The sequence below is a fragment of the Panthera uncia genome, chromosome B4 (genome assembly GCF_023721935.1).
Source record: "Panthera uncia isolate 11264 chromosome B4, Puncia_PCG_1.0, whole genome shotgun sequence".
Lineage (NCBI taxonomy): Eukaryota > Metazoa > Chordata > Mammalia > Carnivora > Felidae > Panthera > Panthera uncia.
Window position 1 is genome coordinate 129189584 of NC_064809.1, and position 22129 is coordinate 129211712.

The window sequence follows — 22129 nt, forward strand, 5'->3', positions numbered from 1 at the left end:
TTTAGACTGTCCTGAGGGTAAGTCAGGTTCCCCACCTCCCGGGTTTCCCCATCAGCCCCATCCAGTCTACCTAAATGTGGGACCCAGAGCACATTTAGAATCTTTTTTATGGGATGGTACCCAAGTCTCCGTAGGCAAGGGAAGGCACAGAACCCCACAGCTGGACCTTGGAGACCACAAATCTCCGGGTCATCTTCTTGTGTTTCAGATGAGGCTCTGACCAGAGAAGGGCTATGGCTCAACTAAGGCCACACAGCTGGCTAAGGGCTGAGCCCAGGTCAGACCCCAGATCCACCTCTCAGCTGTGTTCCTTCTGTGTGTTTTTGTTTTTTAATTAATTTTTTTTTTTTTCTGGGGCGCCTGGGTGGCTCAGTCAGTTAAGCCTCCAACTCGGCTCAGGTCGTGATCTCGCGCTTCGTGGGTTCGAGCCCCGCGTCGGGCTCTGTGCCGACAGCTGGGAGCCTGGAGCCTGCTTCGGATTCTGTGTCTCCCTCTCTCTCTCTGTCCCTCCCCCACTCATGCTCTGGCTCTCCGTCTCTCAAAAACAAATAAACATGAAAAAAGAAAGTTTAAATAAAAATAAATAAATAAATACCTTTTTTCCTCATGTTTATTTATTTTTGAAAGAGAGGGAGAGACAGAATGTGAGCAGGGGGAGGGCAGAGAGAGAGGGAGACACAGAATCCGAAGCAGGCTCCAGGCTCCAAGCCGTCGGCACAGAGCCCGACTCGGGGTCCGAACTCGTGAGCCGTGAAATCGCGACCGGAGCTGAAGGCGGATGCTTAACCCGCTGAGCCACCCAGGAGCACCTCGGCTGTGTTCCTTCTGAATTAATTCCACGTCTCTTCCAGGACCTCCTCCGGCCTTCCCCACCCTGGGTGTCCCCTCCCCACAGCCAACCCCAGCCTACGATGCAAAGGACCCGGTTCCCTTGCGCGGATGCTCACGCTGGAGAAAACCACCTCTCATCACTGCCAGTGACAGGCACAGGGCTGGGACCTGTGGTCCGCCTGTCAGGGGCTGCCGCAGGACCCAGACCTGCAGGGTGGGCCGAATGGCTCTTACCCACCCCCCAGACGGGGGGCCTCCCTCAGAGCGGCAGACCCACATGTGTATGCACCCGTGCGTGAGTGTGTGCGTGAGTGTGTGCCTGAACTTCCCAGAGCGAGAGGAACACAGAACAAGCTGTCCATAAATCCTGCCGATGCGGGAAGGGTTAACCGTCACGCCCCATGCCAACAGACAGAACGCCGGTGGATTCATTCGTTTGGTTTTGTTTGTGGTTATTTTTTTTTTTTTTACAACTTTAAATACGGAATATAAATAAATTTACATTTAAAAAATAAAAGGAAAGCCCCCAAAAATATAATCACCAACTTTACAAACTGAAGAGAGCAGATTTTGGAGGGGGGGGGGGGGGGGGGAAGTGCAGTGGGGGGGAGGGGGGGGAGGTGGGAGCTCAGACCCCACCCCAGGGACCCCTGGGGATCTTTTCCCTTTTCTCCCCCACTCCCAGCCCATGAGCTGGTTTCCTGGGAGGAGCCACCACGGGTGGATCTCAGAAGAATCTACTCTGGGGGGTAGCGTGCCCGGGGAGAGCGAGGGCTACCCCCTCCCTTGGAGATTCTCTCTTGGGTTTTTCACGCCCGCCTGGAAGGGGAACTGCTTGAGCTGAGGACTCAGGAAGACAGAGGCCAGCTGGACAACGCGTGGCCTCCCCACCCAACGTGGGCTCACTCTCCTGTCCGACCACCCCAAGCCATTGGCTGGGTCGGGACACAGCCAGTCCACATGGAACCATCATGTCGATTAGGAACAGGATCCCTTTCCTCAAGACATTTTAGCTCCATCTGCCAGAAAACTGTCCTAACAAATACACCAACGGGCCATGTTCTACGGCGTGAACAACGACCCCTGCACGCGGTGCCCTTGCACAGTGCACACCCTGCACGAACCTACACGGCAGTCTCGGCCGGGCTGGGATCCGAAGCTCAGCCCCCTGCCGCCCTGACCCCTGGTCTTCGGCCTAATGGAGCAGTGAGTGGGGTTATTTACGGTCTCAGCATGGGGTCCAAGGAGTCCCTCGGTGGAGCAGAGGAAGACGCAGGGTGGAGGTAGAGAGACGAAACAGAGGAGGTGAAGGCAGGGGAGTGGAAGGAGGCAGTGAGCGCCCAGATCACCATCCATGGTGGCTCCAGAGCAAACTTCATCTCTAACCCATCTGACGGGGCACTTGGCTGCCGGGTACTCGGGCCACGCCCACCCAGAGGAGTCCACGTCTTCGAAGACTTCATATATAGAAAACGAAAGGAAGCCACTTATAAGCAGAGCTGACCGGGGAGAAAGAAGTGACTGGGCCTGGGCGCCGTGGGAGGATTTCTCTCCAGTCTCCGGTCCAACGCGTGGTCTCAGCCACAGGAGGACGAGGCACCCTGGCCTGCCTGGGGGTGCTCCCTTCAGAGCGGGCCAGGGGTCCTGGGACCGGGCAGGCCATCCATGCCTAGAGGGCCTCAGGGCCACGCGCAGGGTTTCAGGCCAGTCCACGGCGCTCAGGTGTGACCCGGGCCAGGAGCTGGGGAAGGGAAGCTCCTCCGGTCCCCGAACGGCGATCCCGTGGGTCTCTCTTACACTTCTATGCCAGATTCTCGGGGTCAGCGGAGGAAGACAGCAGTGGAGTTCAGGTCCTTCGTGTCCTTCTCGAGCTCCCGGGCAAGGCGCTGGAGGCCAATGAGGGGACCCGCTGGTGGGTGGACAGGCGCGTGGGAGGGGGGGAAGCACCATTGGCCGTCCGAATCAGGCATCGAGACAGACGGACGAGGGGAACAATATTATCACTCCAAGGACCCCATGGGGGCGATACAGCAAATACCATATTAAATAACCCTGTAGGCCAAGCAGAGGGAGACAGGGGGTCAGAGACAGCCTGGGGGCTCTGGCCCATACTCACACGCCTCCCTTGCCAGGGGCAGGGAGCTGAGGCTGACCAGCCATCCCTGGTTTCCAGCAGCGCTCAGGGCTGGGGGAGTTGAAGTTTAGACTTCCCGTTCTCTTAGGGCATGTAGGGACACAGCTGGGCTGGGGTCCCCAAAGACCCTCACCCACCTGCCCCATGAGAAGAGTCAGTCGAAGTTGAGCGGAGGGGATCCAGGCTTAGAGCTCAGATTTTTGTATGGGGAAATACCTCTCTGCAGCCCAAGCCACAGGCCAGGGGAGAAGAAACCCCAGGGGCCTGGACCTCGGGTTCCCCACCTGGCCTCACCTGCCCGCACGCTCTTGCAGATCCCCCTAGGCTCCGAGGGTCTCCTTCAGTGCCTTCTTGTCATGCGTGTGCTTGAACTTCCGGTGCTTCCCCTTGGGGGGCCGGCGGACTCGCACCGTCCGAATGGTCACCCGAGTCTGGGGTGTCCTGGCTGCTCGAGAGAAAGAAAGGGCTTGTCAGCAGGTGGACAGCCTCTGGAGGGAGCCATCTTAGCAGATGAGGAAACCGAGGCAGAGAGACCGGGATTCGAACGTAGGAGTCTGCCTCTGGACTCCATGCTTTCAACCACTGGCCTACGAATCACAGCGCTTGTGAGCCTGGGTCAAGGTTAGCACTTAGGTCTCTTCCTCCTGAGCCCTTAGGTCGACATCCTGGAAGTGAAAGCTTTCTCCGCCAAGCTCAAGGCCGTTTCTTCCTGGGGGCCTTCCCCAGCGATCCCAGCTCTTTGGGGCCGACACCGACCTCCCACCTCACAGACACAGCCCGCCCTGAAGCAGTCAGCCCATCTCTGCAAACAGGCAGTGTAAGGATACAGGCAGGTGTCAGATGCCCCTTGGGGGAGGACATCTAGAAGGGCCATTAAGGGGCCCAGGGTCTGGGCTCCAAGGATGGGGTCATCGGCACAGGACGCGGGGCTGGGCAAAGCCTGAGCAAGCGTGAGGTCATCACGCAGCTCGCGAGTGACAGAGGAGAGTCTCGAGCCCAGGGGGTCTGACACCGGCCACCACACGGGCCACACCACCACACCGTAGCCAAGCCGCGGACAGCTGCCAGCGGTACAGTCGCGTGGGGCCAAGTTGCTGAAACGGACATGACAAGACTTTAGGTCATCTATAGATTAGTCAGCTGAACAGGCCTTCGAAAACCTGGTTTGGAAAGTCGCAGGAAGCAAAGGCACGTAATAGAACCACACTCCAAACACAAAGAAGAACATGAAGTTTCCCGAATAGGAACCACGCTACGTCCTATGGCGATTCCGTGTTATTTGATTTTCCGTGTTGTTCCGTGTTAATCGTAGCGATCATTTACAGCAGGTCAGTTTGAAGCTGGCAAATTATTAGTCTTCTCAGGGCGTCTGTGCCTTAGCTCGGCTCTCAGAACAGGACAAAGAGGCTAAGAGACAGCCCTGCCTTCAGGGGGCTTGTCAGATGTCTGTCCTCCAACAACAGTAAGTTACTGAAAATCAACACGTGATTTTTTTTTGAATGCTCATCTAATCCTATTAACTAAAAAATTCTTGATCCTTACTGCAAACGTGCGAGGAAGAAAAGGCAGCAGGACAGTCTAAGGAACCCAGAACTAGACAAGACCTGGGTTCTGGGCTAGACTTTGTCACTGTGCAACCTTCGTTAAGTCCCTTAACCTCTCTGTGTTCCAGCAACCCCTTTAATAAGACTGAAGGACCAACTTAGAAGGTCATCTCTCTGGCTCTCAAAGTTTTGAATTCTTTAACCAAAAGAAAATGATAAGGCAGGTAAGAGTGAGCGACTGGTGTCAGAGTGAGAGAAAAGCCCAGAATAGAACTTGAGGATACCTTGATCCAGCTCTCCCCCTGCCCGGGACTGGCTGTGTGACCTTGGGCAAGACCTCAGCCTCTCTGAGCCTCAGGCACCTCTTCTGCAAAATGTGGACCAGGTATTTGGATCAGATCATTTTTTTGGTCCTTTTCGACTCCAGTCAAACTATGCCCCTGAAATTGTGAATTCACGAAATCGAAAGAGAGGAACACAGCTCCGGTTCCAAACATCCATCAGATGCCTGAGCCCCATCTGTCGCTTCACTGCTGCAGGATGGCCCAGTCTCTACCCACACATCTTCAACAACAGAAACTCCCTACCGCACAAGGCATGAGATTCCATCTTGGCCCCCTGACTGACAGCTTTTGGCATATAGAGTTCAAATCCCTCTCCAGGGGCTTTTCCCCCTCTGGTCCTGATCCCCACTGAGGGCCATAAGGAATTAGTTTGACTTCTCACCCCCAGGACAAGTTGCCAAGTATCTGAAGATGATGTGCATGGAATCGTCTCTTGTCCCGCCATTTCATGTGCTCGTTCGACAAAGTAAGGGGCTGTGGTAGCAGGACAGGGATGGGGGCTGCCCTGGACAAGGTAGTCAGGGTAGACCTCTAGGAGGAGGTGACTTCTGAGCTGAGACCCAAACGAAGAGGCTTGTGAAGAGTTGAGAGAAGTGAGTTTCGGAGGGAGAGTGGCATGTGCAAAGGCCCTGAGGCGGAAACACATCTGGCCACGCAAAGAGGTCAGGTTGGCTGGGGTGGCCTAAGTGAGGGGGAATGGTTGCCAACAAGGCTGGAAGGCCAACCGGGGGCTAACATCCTCACGTAAAGCTTCGGATGAATTTAAGCAGGGGTATGCCTGGTCCAACTTCCCCCCCACCGGCAGCTGCCACAGGAGAAGCGAGCTGCCCAGCTGAGCCGTTCAGAGGCGGACCCCGGACCAGCGCTTACCTCGCTGCTCTTGGGAGCTCCCCGGGCTTCGGGTCACGGGTCGTGCAGCCACCACCGTCTCACACTTGCACGCCAGGTGGTCCTCCAGGGTCACCGTGGCCTTCTTAAAGACTGGCCTCTTCCGCACGATCTCGATTTTTCTCACCTGGAGGACAGAACCATCGAAGTGCCTCTGGGAGACTACGCGGGCAGGGGCCGAGGGAGCCCGCCTGCCTGCTCTTCCCTCCCCAGTGTCCCCCCGCAGGGATCTTTCCTCGAAAGCGGGGCGTGGAGAGAGGCAGGGCAGACACTCTGGCCCAAACAATAGCAGGACCTTGCCCTCTACCCTTCTTGTAGCTTTTCCATCAAAACAAGCCCTCCCGACCTGGCCTCCAGCTTTGGCTGCAGCCCCCTTGGAGCTCCCAGAGAGGGAGAAAGGCATTTCCGGGTTGAGCGTAGGGCCTGCGGCGTCCCCATTCCCGGAGCGCCAGCCAAGGTCAGGGGCTATGGCAGAGGCGGGAGATGGTTGTCTGGAAGGAAGTGGGGGGGAGGCTTTATCCAGGAGGGAGGCGGGCAGGGGGAGGTCAGCTGTCAGGTGTCCATCCATAGAGCTGGAAGCAGTGGGGACAGGAGATACCGTGACAGTGGGTGGTGCGGTAGAGAGTGACACTTGTGATCTCGGGCACGGGGCCCAGGCCTGGGATGGATGGTGGGCAGGGGGAAAGGCCACAGCTGACCTCAGGGAGGGGAGTATGGTGACGCAGGTGGAGCCTTTGGCAAGAGTGGGGCTCGCCAGCCGGTGCCGAGCCCTGGATGTGCAGCTCGGCCCAGCCCGAGTCGGTGTGCAGGCGAGGCGGACCCGAAGGGCACAGAAACCTCTCCGCGTGAATCAGAAGACCGCCGAGGCTTCTCTGGCCCTGCCTTGCCCAGCGTGAGACCCGGAGCTCCCCCGGGCAGCCTCTACTCTAGGATTTGCCTTGAGTCAGAGTGCACACCCAATCTTTCTAGAAGGGAGGCAGGGTTCAGCATTCTGACTCTGCTAGGGGCTGCCCCAGCTCTTGCAACGTCTGCTGCCCGGAGGGCCTCTGCCCCCCCTCCTCGTGAAGGACACGGCAAGGAGCCTCAACAGGTCTGGAGGAAAACTGAGCAGCCCAGAACATTCTGAGTGCCCAACAAATGCTGTAGACCTGTCTCTTCCGGGGACCTCTTGGGATTTCATCCTTGCAAAAGAGGCAGCACCCTTCACTAAATGTCCCACACCTGGCCCTGCCTGGGGGTCCGCCTGTGGCTTTTGGTTACAGCGGCCTGGGTGGCCTCGAGGACTCACAGGTGGCCTCAGAGCACATGCCCAGAGAGCGCCCTGCAGGTGGCCCTCTCTGGATGGAGCCCGGGGGCCCGCCAGGAATGCCTCTCCGCCCCTACGGAGCGAGCGACGAGCCCCCGAGGGCAGCCCCCGGGGGGCAGCCCAGGGGTGGGGGTGGGGGTAGGGTGGGAGTGGGGTGCGGGCCCCCCCGCGCACCTGGACAAGCCGCAGCTGCACCTGGGTGGGGCGGCATTGCACGTTACGGTTGTTACAGCAGCCGGAGCAGCGCTGCACCTCCACGCAGGGCGGCCACACCAGGAAGTTGGCGTTGGTGCGGTCTATGAGGCGCCGGGACACCTCGAACACCTCCGTGCGTGTCTTGCACTCGGCGATCATGGCTGGCTCGGCGACCGTCGGGGAACCTGAAGGGAGAGGGGGCCTCCGTCAGGAAGGTGGGCCTGCCCAGAGTCCCCACCCGGCGGCCAAGCCCAGCGGGGGCACTGCTGTCCCCCAGAAATGGCAGGCTAGGGGCGCCTGGGGGGTTCAGTCGGTTAGGCGTCCGACTTCGGCTCGGGTCACAAACCCACACCTCGAGAGTTCGAGCCCCGCGTCAGGCTCTGTGCTGACGGCTCGGAGCCTGGAGCCTGTTTCAGATGCTGTGTCTCCCTCTCTCTCTGCCCCTCCCCTGCTCACACTCTGTCTCTCAAAAATAAAACATTAAGAAAATTAAAAAATAAAAAAAAAGGGGTTGGGTGATCCCCACTTCCTTCAACCCCAGGGACAGTTTTCGCGTCCTGGCTATTATCAGCCGTGGGACTTGGACAGGCTGCTGATGGGCCCTCAGCCTCAGTTTCCCCATGAGATCTACACCCCAAGAACCGCCTTAAGGATCCAGTGAGATCATTCAGAGAGTGCCGGCCTGTCGTAAATGTCGGCGTCCTTCCACCAGCCCTCGGTTTCATTCGGCTATTTCACAGGTTTATGGGCTTGCCCGACTCCTGGCTCCTACTCACTTATTATTTTGTAACCACTCTTATGTTGCCATTTGACACGGTAATCTATTCTTAAATCCTTGCTTCTTTCAACGCCTGTTCCCTCATCTACGTGTGACACGGGATGACAGAGCCTATATCGCACCTGCGGATCTAAGGGCTAACGTGAGTGGCCTAGAGCAAGCGTCCAGTCGACGCTGGGGCTCTGTCTTCGTTTTCATATAGAGACGCTGCCCAAATTCACAGAGGGAGGAGTGGAACTCAGGCCACCGACTCTTATCTGGAGGTCCCCGAGCCACTGTCTACAGTGTTGTGGGGACTTCAGGTGGGCAGAGAGGAGGAAGGGCTTAGAGCACGCACTGGCCTCCCCAGGGAAGGCTCCCACGGGACCCGGGCGGGTCCCAAGCTCTGCCTGCTGACCCAGGAGGCAGCCCTAAGCCGCGGAAGGCACACGCAGCCCACCAGGATGGCACCGGGTCCACATGAGAAGAGCAGCTGGGATCTCAGCCCTAGTGGTTGCTAGCTGTGTGACTTCGGCCCCGTCTACCCCTCTCTGGGCCGCAGTTTCCAACTCGACAAGATGGGGTTAATGATATCTGTCTCCCGGGTTGAAGGAATGAACAAATGCGTTTAAAACCACTATATTTAGGAAACCGTGTGTGTTGGGGGACGGGGCGTGAGGACTCAACTCCTCGATATAGTGTCTTGAAGGACAGTTGTACTGTCTTACAGTTTAAGTCAGTCCTAAGTGCCGGACGAACGGGCGGCCCAGAGCCGGGGGCGGGGCGCCCGCCCCACGTCTCCTTCTCTGGCTCCCACTGTTGAGAAACCACCATTCTTACCCGCAGCCTCACCTAGGCTCCTTCTCCCTCGGGATAAGCTCTCCAGCTCGCTTCCAGAATGGGATCGAGTCGAATTCAGGTCCAACTCGGCTCTGTCTTCGTCTGCAAGGCAAGGCAAAGCACAGTCGGAATGCACCCTGATAACCGCTGGCCGGTCCGTTGGTGGGGTGGGGGCTCCCCTGGGGGCTCCGGGGTAGGCAGGAAGGTGGCTCCTTACCCGTCACTGGTACCCAACTCGAGACAACAGTCTCCCTTTCCAGCTCCCTGTAAACCCGAGGGTCCTGGCTCTGGAAAGGGGCTCTCCAGGAACCCCGGGATGGCCGTGGGGCTCAGGAGGGGGGTGAGGCCCTGACTGCATCCCTGGCGGGCCTTCAGCCCCACTCTGGGCTCTTCGGCCACATTTTTGGACAGAACCCATGTCAGTGGAGTTAAAAATAGCCCTTCCCTTTCGCTACTGTAAGCGAACCCTCCTCAGCCTCCAGGGCAGGGCAAGGACCCAGAGCTCGGAAGGCCAGTTTCCAATGCCCCTCCGCCCAGCGTTCCCATAGGAAGTGCTGAATGGAGAAATTCCCAGAATCCCCGGGGGGACCAGCTTGCCCTGGACACAGCCCCTCTGGAGCCCCGGACAATGGCCCAGCTGAGCGGGAGAGAGGGAGGAGGGAGAGGAGCGGGGGTGAGGGCTGAAGGCAGAGAGGGGTGGGGAGCCAGCCTGCTGGGATGGGGGTGCCCGTACCCCGTGCCCTTCCCAGCCTGGGTTTTGCTCCAGCTCCCAGTGTCTCGCTCACTGTGTTTGCCTCCCCCCTCTAACCTTTGGCCCCGGGTCCGCCCTACGGTCTGTTTATTCCTCAAGGTGACAGTCTGAGGGGTCAGCCCTACGGTCCGTTTATTCCTCAGGGGACAGTCTACAAACTACAGCCTGGGGCGCCCTCCTCTCGGTGTCATAGCTGCTCCCTCTCTCTGGAGGCGGCCAACTCCACTGTGGGAGGTGAGGGCCAGACAGGAGGACTTTGAGCTCAACACCGAATCCTGGGCAGACCCTTCTAGCTCTCTGACGGCTGAAGAGTCAGCACAGAAACCGAGGGGTGCCAGGGACAAGCTCCCGCCCCCTCCACGCAGCCCCTGGTCGCTCCTGCTGTCTCCCCTTCCTCCTGGCCCCGCCAACGCCAACGCCAAGGCTCGTGTGCCCTTCCGTGTGGGCTCCCGGGGGTTCCTGTCTGGAGGAGACCCTCCTACAAATCCTACAACCGGTGCATTTCCATCCGGCCTACTGCTCCCGCGCGTCAGCGCGTCTGTCTGTCCCTCTGGCTCCCTTCCTTTCTCCCTGCCATCTCTGGAATGTCCCTGGTGGAGAGGAGATGGGGGGAAAGATGTGCTTTGTGGCAAGGTTAAGTTGATTAGGAAAAAATAGCCACATGGTTGCCTCGAAACAGGCCCGCTATTGAAAACCTCCGTCTCCAATCCCGACCCCCACCCGGGGTGTGTAGGGGCTGAACGAGGGTGGGGGCCAAGGGCCTTGGAAAGAAACCGCAGAAAGGCTAAATTTGGAAGTTGCCCCATTGTGTTGGCCAGGGCTGGCCAGTCGGGCATGGGGTGGGGGATGTGGGAGACGTCGGGCGGGGGGCCGAGTGAACAATAGGTGGGCCCAGCTGGGGCCCCCTCCCGCCTGCCTCGCCAGCCCCCCGGCACAGGCGGGTTTGAAAGGGCCCGGGAATGCTTTTGAGAGGGAGCCAGGGGCCCAACGGGGAGAGGAAACAAAGACAGGAAATGCTGTCCCCCGTAGATAGGAGTCTGGGCAAGGATTACAAAGTGACAAAGAGACAAAACCCTAGAGGGAAGGAGAGCTGGGGGTGCAGGGGGGGCGCTGACCGGGGCTCCAGGGAACAGGCCAGAGGTTAGAATAGAATGGAATTTGCTCTGAAGACAGCGTTTATAAATACATTCCTGACCCAGCCCGCCAGCCCGGCCACGTGTGTGCCACCAAGCACGTGCCCATTCGCTGAGGGCACTCTCGGGCGAGGGCAGGGTTGCCCGCTGGTCTGGGCCAGGTGTCCCCAGGAGACCTTACAGACCGGGCCCCCGGCCAGAGGGGCAGGGAGATGTCTCCTTCGGCACCACCCTTCCTGGCCGAGGCCACACCTGGATACACATTCGGCGTGTGCCCCAGGCACCTTCTCCCTGCCCCCCTCCTCCTGGCACCCGACCCTGTGCGCCAAGCCAAGGCAGAGCCACACGCGGGTGCTTCTCCCGCCATGCCCCACGTCCCGAGTACCAACCCATCCACCTACTCAGCCCTGCCCTGGACAGGTGTGGCCACACCCTCCCTGGGCTGCCACAGGCCTCTAGTTACCTGGAAGTCGAGGAAGACAGGACGCCCCATGCCCTGCCCCTCGCGGCTCCCCAGGATTCAGTGGGGGCCCAGAGCACCGAACAAGGATTCAATTTACCTACGGAGTCTCCGTGTAGCAGGCGCTGGAGGTCATTGAAGGAGCGGATTGAGTGGTCACTCAGCATCTTGTAGAGTTCCTCGGGAATGGGGTCCCCCTGCCAGGGAGACACCATGGGGCCAAGTGAGCCAGGAGTGAGGGCTTTCCAGCCACGGCCCTCTTGCCCGCCACACCCACACACCCACACACCCCCACACACACACACGCACGCACCCTCCTATGGAAAACTCCCACAAGGCCTCTTGGCCCTGGGCAAGCGGACGGCCAGGATGGGGGCGCGGGCAGGGGGCGGATTCCAAGCCTGACAACCAGAAGCACAAAGGTCTAGGGGCCAGGACCTGCAGAAGCCTCGAAGAGCCAGGTCAGAAGCTCACCCCACACCCCCAGACACGAAGCCCAGCTTGCTCTGACTTAGATCGGACTACGTACACATCTGTCTCCCGCATCACAACCCCTGGAGACTCTCTGCCTCCACACGTGACAGCCAATGACAGCCAGCATTTGTCAGACGAGATCTAATTTACTCCCATTTTACAGATGAGAAAACAGAGTCATAGCCGCCAATCAGCAGCAGAACCTGCATTCAAACCCAAGGCTTCCTGACGGAAGGACCTGTACTCCAGCCTCCTGGGTCCGTGAGGTATTTCTAAATGCTTGCAGAGTTGGACAGTCTCAGGAGGCCACAGGTACTAATATCTCTATTTAGTCTCTTGCTCACAAGAGGAGAGGAGGGAATCCTCAGTTAGAGACGGGAAACCTGAAAGCTAACCCATGCCCCATGCCCAACCAAACCCTATTTTTAGAGCCCCTCTGGCCTGTTACCAAAAACACTTGAAACTTAATAAGTGCTTTAACAGGCCCCACTCGGAGCCGGGCTTCCTCCAGGGAAACCACAGGCCCCACAACAACATGAGAGCAGCCTGATAGGAAGGTCACGGCCACGTCCCTCATGGTCCACGAGGGGCTGAGGGAGACCTGAGGGGCTGGTGTGGCAGGACTTGAGAAGGAATGCATAATCTGGACACCCAGTGTCTTGGGGCAAGGGAGGTGTATGAATGAGACGCTGCTTTGTGTACAAACTCACACCCGTGGAGAAACACACACACACACACGTGCACACACAGACACAGGAAGGCATGGTCTTGTAGAAGGAGCCCTGGAGGGGGCGCCGGCAGACTTGACTTACTGAGGTTCAACAACTCTGTGCCTCAGTTTCCCTGGATAAGGAAGCGGGAGCTTCTGCACTAGTCAGTTCTTGGAACGTTCCAAGGACTGGAGTCCTCACTGGCTTTGCACAGGCTAAGTCCCCGCCCGACAGGGGGGAGGAGGTCATCTACCCCATGGCCAGCCCCCGGGGGCTCTCCCCACAAGCTCTGTTAGGAGCTTTGTGATGGATCAGTTTCTGGCTCCCCCAAAGCTCTGTTTCCTCAACAGTTAGCATGATGTCTGGGAACAGCTCCGCCAGGGGTTCAGCCATGCCCATCCAGCTCTGGCCACCCAAGTCGGCCTTGGAGCCAGAAGACGCAGGGTGGAGTGTGGATATGACTGCTTCTAAAACGAATTCCTTGACGGGGCACCTGGTGGCTCAGTCAGCTGAGCTTCCAACTTCAGCTCAGGTCATGATCTCACGGTTCGTGGGTTCGAGCCCCGCGTCAGGATCTGTGCTGACAGCTCAGAGCCTGGAGCCTGTTTCCAATTCCATGTCTCCCTCTCTCTCCGCCCCTCCCCTGCTCACGATCTGCCTCTCTGTCTCTCAAAAATGAATACATGTTAAAAAAAAAGATTTTTAAAATGAATTCCTTGAAACCCCTGAGCTCAGCTCTTTCATGTGAGTGTGGCACTTATAATCCTGCCTGGCGTCTAGGGCTGTTGGGAGGTTCAAAGAGAAGAAAGGTTGGGGGTCTCGAGTAAGCTTGGCCGGGAGCTGGGGTCTTTCCTTCAGGGTCCGCGACTATGAAACTGGGGCTGCATATGTGAGGGGGGAGAGAGACATCTTACGTGCCTTCCCTACCTCCGCCACGCTCTGCCTCCTCCGACTCCAAGAGAGAGACCCTAGGTGTCTCCAAATGTGGACACAGCGCCCTCCCCACAGTACGGAAGGCAGGTGGCCGGTCCCCACTTAAGAGGGAGGCAGACTGCGTCCCCTGAGGGGATTATCAAATGCAGAGAGCTAGATGCTACCCTTGTACCCTACTAACTGCCCCATGACCTCAGGCTGGTCACGGCCCCTCTCTGGTCCTGGCTCTCGTCTGTGAACCAAGGGGTTGAAGACATTTGACTCCGTCCTAATTCTGCCTGGGGTAGCAGGAGAAGCAGCAGAGGAAAGCTGAGGGTGGGGGTGCCCAGCCAGGTCTCCAAGCTGTCTGTGCAGTAACGATGCAATTAACTTCCCAGGAGGGGGGCCCAAGCACCCCAAGTGCCATGCCGCATTCCTGCCAAGAACTCCTTGTCCACTGGAGAGCACGCACGAAGGACTCTCTCCTTCTCCCTGGGGTTCTCTCCTGTATGATTCTCCCACCTCCTCCCCCAGGAAGACCGCCTGGGATATTTGCCCCCACCCCCTAAGCAAATTGCCTCCTAAAGAAAGAGTCCACTTTATTCTAAGCAGAGAGGCCATCCCTGCACCTGTTTCCAGTAATCTGGCCACTAGATGCCCAGAACTCGCTAAGGGCCCCCTGGATTTGAGAATAACACAGCTTTTATTAAGTGCTGACATGAGCCAGGCACTGAGCGGAAATGCTGTGCTAACCACCAATGCCAAGCGGCTGGCCCTGTTGTGATCCCCATCTTCCAGATGAGGAAGCTAAAGGCTTAGAGAAATGCAGTCAGGGGCCACAGGTCTATACTCAGCGACAGAGCCGCTCCCGTCCCTCCTCCAGCCCACCACAGAGCTTTCTGGCATCAGATGTCGCGGAGCAGCGGTTGGTTCTCAACCAGGGGCTAGAGGGTCCTCAGGAGACACTGGCCGTGGCTGAGGCACTTTTGGTGGTCACCCCTAGAGGGGCACCACTGGCCTCTGGCAGGTGGTGGCCAGGGATGTGGCTGAACATCCTACTACGCACAGGACGGCCTTCCGCAAGAAAGAATGATCTGGCCCGAGATGTCAACGACTCTGTAGTTCAGGAAAGAGCAGGGACTTCAGCTGCCCAGGAGACCTGGCCTCTTGGCATTAAGCCTTTTGACAACCCGAAACCTGAGAAAGCTTCTGTAGCTTTTAAATGGGGCTAAAATAAGACGCGACTGGTGTCACGGGGAGGCGGAGTCGCACCTAGCTGAGCAGCCAGCAAATAACGGGTACTTAATGAAATGTGGCTGTGGCCAATTCCGTCCTTCAGTGCGGCTCCTGTGAGGGCAGCAGCGAGCAGCCCACACACGCCCAGGGCCAGCAATGCGGGGCATTTTTGAGGATGACAATTGGTGGGTGGAGAGCTGCCCTGCCAGGGGCGAAGCGTATGGCTTCGCATTATCCCCTGTGCTGGGCCCACAGGAAATGGCCCCCAGGCCCCCACTGGCACCGCCTGGGGCCTCGTGAGCTGGCGGGTCCCTTCCGGGGCCGGGGGTGGGGAAATTCAGCCTGTGGTCAGCTCCAGGATGAGACGCCCCAGGGGAGACTCGCAGGGGCACCTGCTTGGGGTCAGAGGCTCTGCTCGGCGGGGGGAGGGCGAGCCACCGGGAGCCCCGTTTTCCTGGGCACAGGTTCGAAAAGCCTGTTTAGGCGGGCAGGGAGGGAAAAGAGGCATGGCATACGGATGAGGCTGCCCCAGATCCCAGGCCTGGGGTTCCTGACAGGGCAAGGGCGTGGTGAGAAGCCGCTGGGGCACAGCCAAGGCAAAGAGCCTCCTCCCCGCCCCACCCCACCCCCAACACCAGCTGCAGGAGGGCACGAGCTAGCGTGAGGCCAGGTGACTTACCTGCTCCCAACCAGGCTGGCAGATCAAAGGGGCTTGGACCCCACCCTCCCCCAGGGCCGCAGCTGCACACACAGAGACGCAGGCTGCGCTCCACTCCGCTGAGGGAGAGGACACTGGCACAGCCCAAGCAACCAGGGGCGTTGTCTGGGTCTGGCGCAGAGAGAAGCCGACAAGGCCTCGGAGCGCCCGCCTGCCTGACAGTCTCGGGCCTGATTTAGATTCCATGCCAAAGCCAAGCCCTTTGAAGAAGCCTTTTCTGGGCAGACCACAGAAGCCATTTAGAACCAGACTTCCCCACCTAGCATTTCCCTTCTCTACTGCTCCTGGGACCCTCCCACCCCTCCTGAAGGTCAGCCCGGGCCCACACTGGAGCAGAAAAACTGTCAGGGCTTCCAGAAGGGCCAGGGCAGCAATTACAACCCCTGGAGCCCGTGGCAGCCACTGCCCCTGGGGCAGGAATCTGCGATTTCCAGAGACGTTAGTTAATTCTGCTGCTCCTGGGGAACCGTGAACCAACCTTCGCGTGTTTGGGGGCGCCCGAAACCGAGGCCCAGCTCAAGATACACGGGATCTCTGCAGTCTGATTTTCCTTCTGTTTCTTCCTCTGGCCTATCCAATCTTGGCAGTCCAAGTCCCAAGAAGAGAAAAGAAAGACAAGCCCCTCTCTCAAGATTGGGGGTGGGGGGTGCTCCAATGAGGATGCCTGTGGGAGGGCAGAGTAGCCGGTGCTGCCCTGGGGGCCAGGACTCAATGAGGGCATGTTTATAAAGCACTTAGCAAGTGTTAGACACATGTCTGGTCCTTCCTCCTCACCGCTCCCCCACTCCCCCCCCCCCCACTGTCCTTCCCACAAATATTTACAGATTATCCACCTTGGATCAGGCACCGTTCCAAGAATGGGAGACAGTGGTGACTGAGACAAACCCTCTAGTGGAGTTTAGACTAGTGAGGAAAACAGATAATAACTGACTCAACCAGAAAATGAAATAGCTGTCCTAGAAAGGGCATTGGGGGGGGGGGGAGTGGGGGGCAATGGGCAAGTGAGAGAAGACTGAGAAGGATCTAGGAAGCCCCCGGCAAACACGTCTTTACCACTCTTGCCACTCCCCGAATCAACCTCCCCCCCCATACAAGCACCCCATTCGAGGATCTGCACCAGAGTCTGGAAATTCTGCTTGGTCCTAAACCTGCAGACACTTCTAGGGGTGGGAGATGCCAGCAAGTCGGTCTCCGGGCACCTAAGGCCATTAGCAAACCAGGAAGGAGCTGGGTGGTAAAGGGCTGCCAGGCCCTGTCCCTCCTTCCGGGCAGAAGGGTGCTAAGGCATCACATGACAGCGGAGTGAGCCTCCCGGAAGCCAGATCAGCTGATGGGAGATGGGACCTCCTAGGCCTCCGCAGACCCTCTGCCAGGCCCTGCATCAGAGCGCCCACCCCTCCTCCCCAGCTGCCCAGGCCTCTACCTGAGGCTCAGGCCCCGGACAAGGCCAGCCCCAAGGCCACCTCCACCAGCAAGCTCTCTCGAAGCCTCCCGTCCCCGACTGGCCCTCAAGTGGATGGGTTTTCCCTTTAGGGCTCCTCCCCCAGAGCCTCCTGAGGCCGAAAGACCGGGGCTCAGCAGGAACGTGCTTCGGAAACTGCAAAGCACCACACAATTGTGGGTTCCCGAGGGAGCGCGTGTCCCAAGACGCTGGGAGTCAAGTGAGGAGAAAGGCACCAGCTTCCGTGCCATAGGGTCCCCCCAAACACACTCACCCACGGAGTTGGGGAAAAGGAGGAGGAAGTGCTGGACGAAGCTGGAAATGGCGAGGGCAGGCCCCGGGAAAGCCTCATCCAGCTGTCACCAGGCTTCTCTAGAGCCCGCTGGGGATCAGCAAAGACACAACAGCCAGGGGGGAGCCCCCTCGGCGGCTCAGGGTCCTCCAGTCTTGGAGGTTCAAAGAAAGGCTTATTTGAAGAGAGAAATGCTCCAGACATCAGAGCGCCCCCCCCCCCCCCCCCTTGCGTCACCCCTTTTTTGCCCCCCGGGGGGGGGGTTGAAAAAAAAAAAAAAAATCCGCCGAGGGAGAATGCTTGAGGGGCGTCAAGCTGACCCGAGCAGGCAAAAAACAGTGGGTGCTATGGAGCCAGGACCTGCTGGGAGGGTCCCTGTTTCCCCTCCCTGTTAGTGCCCAGCAAGGAAATGGGGTCACCACCGAGGTGATGAGGTTCCAGGGCCCACGGTAGGCCCACCTGTTGCACGGGGGGGTGGGAACCTGCTGCTGGGCGTCTAGGGGCCTTGCGTGCCCGTGTGCGTGCGTGGGTGGGCGCGCACGTGTGTTCAGGCCGCGTGTTCGGGGGCCGTGCGTACGTGTGTGTGCGGTGCGCGCGCGTGTGCCCCGCGTGTGCACGGGCGTGGCGGCGGCGGCGGGCGCGCGACCCGGCCGCGGTAGTGCGTGCCCGTCGCTCTGCGCGCCCGCCCGCCCGCCGGAGCGCAGCATCGCCTCCGGCCAAGAGTGTGCATGCGTGGGGTGAGTGAGCGAGTCCGGGGGCCGGGCGGGGTGGGCTGCGGAGAGCAGCGGCGGGGGCGCCGCCGTTCCCAGGACGCCCTGGCACCGGGCCCAGCCCCCCAGGCCCCGCGGCGAGGCGAGGCGAGGCGGCAGCTGGGGCCGGCCGGCGCCCCCCTCCCCAACAGCTGGCCGCGGCCCGGGGGGCTGCGGAGAGGAGGGGAGGGGGCGTCGGGAGGGGCCTGCAGGCGGCCGGGCCGAGAGCCCCGCGGCCTCCCTCCCGGGTGCGGACCGCGGGGGGTTGGCCGCGGAAGGGCGGGGCCCCAGGGCGGGCGGCCGGCGGCCCTCGAGGAGCCCCGAGAACAAAAGGAGACGGCGACGGCTCCTCTGTGGTCAAAACAACCTGCGCTGGCGGCGGCCCAAGGTCTGGCCGCGGCCTCGGAGCCCTTCACCTTAACCCCTTCGCCGCCGCCTCCTCCTTCCTGCGCCTCGCTGGACGCCCGGCGGGGTGGGGGTGGGGTGGGGGGGGCGGCCCTCCTCGCGAGCGGGCGAGGTGCGGGCTCCCGGTCGCGCGGAGGCGGGACGGGACCCAGGCGCGCCGCGCTCCCGGCCGCGCTCTCCTCCCCTCCACCTAGCGCTTCCTCCCTGCCCCGCCCCCTTTCCCACCTGGATTCCGGGTGGACTTGCCAACTCACTGCTACGTGAGGCTGGGAGGGGTGGGGGGGGGTTACAGATCCGACCTAATAGCTCCCGCAGACGTTTTTACACCCCACCTGCCTTGCGGCTACGCTTTCACAGGCGCGCTCCGCACCCTGCAAGCGGGGGAGAGAGGCGCTTGCCCTCGCAGGGCGCGGGCGCAGGTTTGGCGGGGCCTGGGGCACACACCCGCCCCGAGGGCTGGATTCCTTAAAAGCCTCTACTCCTCCCCCAGTTCCCGAGTGCCCGAAACCTCTGTCTCTCGGCACCCCCCGCGCCCAAGACGCCAGCTGCTGCCGGACTCCGCTCCGGGGCGGGCAAGCCCTGCGCTAGCCCGAGGGCGCCCGTCCCGACCGGGAGCCGGAGCCAGGGTGGGGAGGCAACCGCCGGCGCAAGGTTGGCGTGGCTGCCACCGGTGCGCGAGCTCGCACCTCCCGTGCAAGCCGGGTCCTGGACGGAACCTAGGCTGGAACCGAAGTGGGCTTGGGAGAACGCGCTGGCCTCTGCACCCTCGGCACCACCCCCACTCTCTCTCCCTTCAGGTTCCTGAGGGGTGGGGGACAGGGCCACACACACGCTCCCCCGACGCTAAAAGGGCCGGAGATCTGGGATCGCCCATGGGAAAGCAAGCCACCCCCGCCCCCTCCCCTCAGAGCCTGGCACCTCCCGCACCTCGCGTCCCAGCCCTCGGAGGTCACCTAGCGCCCGGCGCTAGGCCCGTGGGCTGCAAGGGTCCAAAGTTCACTGCAGGGAGGGGAGGGGGCGGCCAGGGGGTGAGGGTGGGCGTAATGAATGAAGCGAACCAGCCCCAGCCGCCGTCGCAACTCACCTCGGGGCTGACCAGACGCAGGTAGCAGCAGAGAGACAGGAAGAGCGCCCAGCAGCGATTCATGCCGACTCCGGGCCCGGCCCCGCGGGGCCCCGGACGCGTGGACCGAGCGCGCCGCCCCCGCGGCCAGGGTGGGGGGCGGGGGCTGGGGAAGGAGGTGGGCTCGGCTCGGGTCTGCGGCGATCAGGCGCTCAGGCCGCTGCAGCCGCCGCCGCGGCTCACCCGCATGGCCCCCGGGCGCCGCCGCCCCCGGCCCCGGCTCCGTCGTTGGGGGGCTGGGGAGGGCCTGGGCGCGGGACCAGGGTCCGCGGCCGCTACCTGGGCGGATCCCGAGCCCGAGCGAGCATCCACGGCCGGGGGTCTGCGTCGCGAACCAGCCGAGGCGTCTAGCCGTGTGGGGGCGCCCAGGGGACTCCAACCTCCAAGAGGAAAAAGAACACGGCAGCCGATGGTTCGTCTTCACTCGCCGACTATAGGCGTTTTCCTCTGCCCGCTGGCTTAGCTTTTTTGCAACATTTTCTAGAAAGGCCCCCGAAGTCGGAAAGTGCAGAGCCGGGCACCTCAAGGCCAAAGTCTCCCCCAAAAAACTTTTTCCAAAGTTGGCTTTGCAGCGGCGGCCCGAGTACCCGGGCAGGGAGAGGTGCAAACTCCCGCCCGGGCCGGGTGGGGGGGGCCGGAGCGTGTGCGCCTTGGCGCGGGGCCCGGGCGGCGGGCACGGCTGCTCCGCGCTCGCGGCGTGCCCGCTGCGCGCAGTGCCGGGCGCGGCAGACAGGTGGACGCGGCGCGAGTCCGTCGGTCCGTCTGTCTGCGCGCTCGCCGCTCTGGGCGTCCTCTGCGGGCTGTGAGCTGCGGCTGCTCCGGCTTCTCTTTGCAGCGAGGCTGGAGGGTGGGCCTTTTTTTCCCCCCCCTTTTTGCGCGTGTGTGTATGCGTGTGTGCGCAAAATATCGCAATCTCGGAAATGAAAGATGGGCGCTGGCGGCCAGAGGGGAGCCCTCAGGGAGGCAGCGGGGGAGGCTGCGGGCGCGCGGGGAGACAGGCGGGCTGCTCCCGGCGGCAGGAGGAGAAGTTGCCACCCTTTCAGCTGTTCCGGCCTTTATAAAGGAGAAGGGAGAGTGCTAGAGGTGGGTGGAGACTGCCTTTCCTCTTCTGGCCGAGAGTCAGCACCGGGAAGAGGGGGGGGGAAGCTCCGGGAGGGCCTGAGGCGGGGGCGGGGCGCTCAGGGGTCTCTGAGAGCTCCGCAGCCCCTCCGGCCGGGAGCCCGGCCCTCGCGAAGGGAGAAGTAGGGGCGACTGAGCGCCCCGCCCCTTAGCACAGTGACCGTGGCCTGATTTCTAGCCCACGTGGTTGGGGAGTCGTCTGCAGGGCCGCCGCCGGGACTCCAGACCCGCAGCCCCAAGGACGGCATTTGCATCCCGGCACAGGCATAGGGGGCGAAGGACTCCGGCTCTGCAGCTCGGTTCGCATCCCGCCCTGGCGCTGAGTAGCTGGGTCACCTTGGGCAAGTCACTTCCTCTCGGTGCTCTTCCATCTAGTGTCCAAGCGGGGTAGGGTTATCGTGAGGACTTCACGCCAGAGAGGCCAAAAGGCACCCAGCCCCAAGCCAGCCGCACCAACCCCACAGCCGGCACCATTCAGCTGAAAGCTGGGCCCGTGTCTCCGCCTCCTAGCTGGTTGCCTGGCACACCACGGGCGCTGCCAGCATTGGCTGGATTTGAATTTGTTGAACTGCAAAGTCACACAAATCCCCACAACCCTGCCGCATCCTTGCAGGGCGGCCATCACTGCTCCTGCAGCCACCCTGATGTTTACTACCGCCCTGGTCCCCCAGGTTTGGGGCCCCGGGGAGGGGGGGGCGGGGCACCCACGCCAGCATTCACACAGTTAACGCCTTCCGCCCCCAGCTCCTCCAAGTGCTGCCTGCCGTGTCCCTGCCTTCAGCAGTCACACGGTCACAGTCACAGAGTCACACGCGCGCACGCCAAGCCCCGCACCCACCACGGGACCCGCAGGCTCCCTGCATCGCCCCGGCCCTGGCTCTAGGACACCTTTATCCGGTCCCCTTGCAATGTCCCCGTCGCCTGCCCTTTGGACCCCACACATCCCTTTGGGATGCCAGCCTGCTCCTCGCACCTCAGACACGGAGACAGGCACCCCGCTGTCTCTTCATAAGCCATCTTCTTGGACCTAAGCGAGGGTGGCACAGAGGAGGGAGGACTTCCCAGACGGGCCTCTTTACAGACAGCCACCAGCACCCACCCTCCGCCCGGTACCACCTAGGCAGCAGTGGCCGAGAGGTAGGCTGCGGGCAGGTCACCTTGGTTCAAATCCCGGTGTGGCCCCTTGCTGGCCAAGTGTCCCTGGGAAGCTTAACCTCTTGCTACCGTGGTTGCCTCCCCTATAAACTGGAAATAAATCTCTAATTGGAGGGAGAGAAGGATTTCAAGGAGGCATGGGGAAATTTTAGTGGCAATAGGAACGTTTGTCAGCTTTGCTGGTAATGATGAGTTTACGGGGATGTACGCGTGTCAGAACTGATACGTGCAGAGTTTATTGTACCTCGATACGGTTGCAGAATTTTTAACTACCTCATACAGTGGTCTGGAGGCTCCGATGAGATAATCCATCTGGAAGGACTGAGCACGACGCCTGGCACATGGAGTGCATCGTTCCTTCAACGCAGATTTTTGACTGTTCCCCTGGTAGCCGGGCGCTGTTCCAGGCATGGGGGGGGGACAGCGCAATGCTAACGCGGGGCGTCTGGCCTGGAGGAGTCCCGATCCAGAAGATCATAGAAGATCTGTCTGATCATCCAGACAGATGCATAAGCAGATAAATTAGGAGACAGGGTGACAAGGGAGATTGGGGGGGTGGGGTGCGAAGATAATCCCAGAACACAAAATGGGAAGCCTAAAGACTTAGAGATA

General features: G+C 60.6%; 1 protein-coding gene across 2 annotated transcripts; it reads right to left on the reverse strand.

The window, feature by feature from the left end:
* Positions 1-394: 394 nt before the first annotated feature.
* Positions 395-20441, reverse strand: PDGFB (platelet derived growth factor subunit B). 2 transcript variants are annotated; one of them, XM_049626388.1, is made up of 7 exons: positions 19205-20441; positions 11284-11380; positions 8840-8941; positions 7222-7427; positions 5724-5868; positions 3260-3410; positions 395-2883 (listed from the first exon to the last, which is right to left on the reverse strand). In XM_049626388.1, exons 1-6 carry the CDS (start codon positions 19265-19267, stop codon positions 3286-3288), a joined length of 738 nt encoding a protein of 245 aa, XP_049482345.1. In that variant the 5' UTR covers positions 19268-20441; the 3' UTR covers positions 395-2883; positions 3260-3285. The 2 variants fall into 2 exon arrangements, with proteins under 2 accessions (XP_049482345.1, XP_049482346.1); XM_049626389.1 differs by having other exon boundaries at positions 8852-8941; positions 19205-20440.
* Between the last annotated feature and the right edge of the window lie 1688 nt (positions 20442-22129).

What these genes read in the sequence shown, in the direction of transcription:
- PDGFB (XM_049626388.1), bottom strand. Translation starts at nt 19,267, where the DNA reads ATGAATCGCTGCTGGGCGCTCTTCCTGTCTCTCTGCTGCTACCTGCGT. An exon ending in GCTACACGGAGACTCCGTAG is followed by an intron (nt 8,942 to 11,283) that starts GTAAATTGAATC and finishes CTTGCCTTGCAG; the next exon opens with ACGAAGACAGAGCCGAGTTG. An exon ending in GAGCCTAGGTGAGGCTGCGG is followed by an intron (nt 7,428 to 8,839) that starts GTAAGAATGGTG and finishes CTCTCCCTTCAG; the next exon opens with GTTCCCCGACGGTCGCCGAG.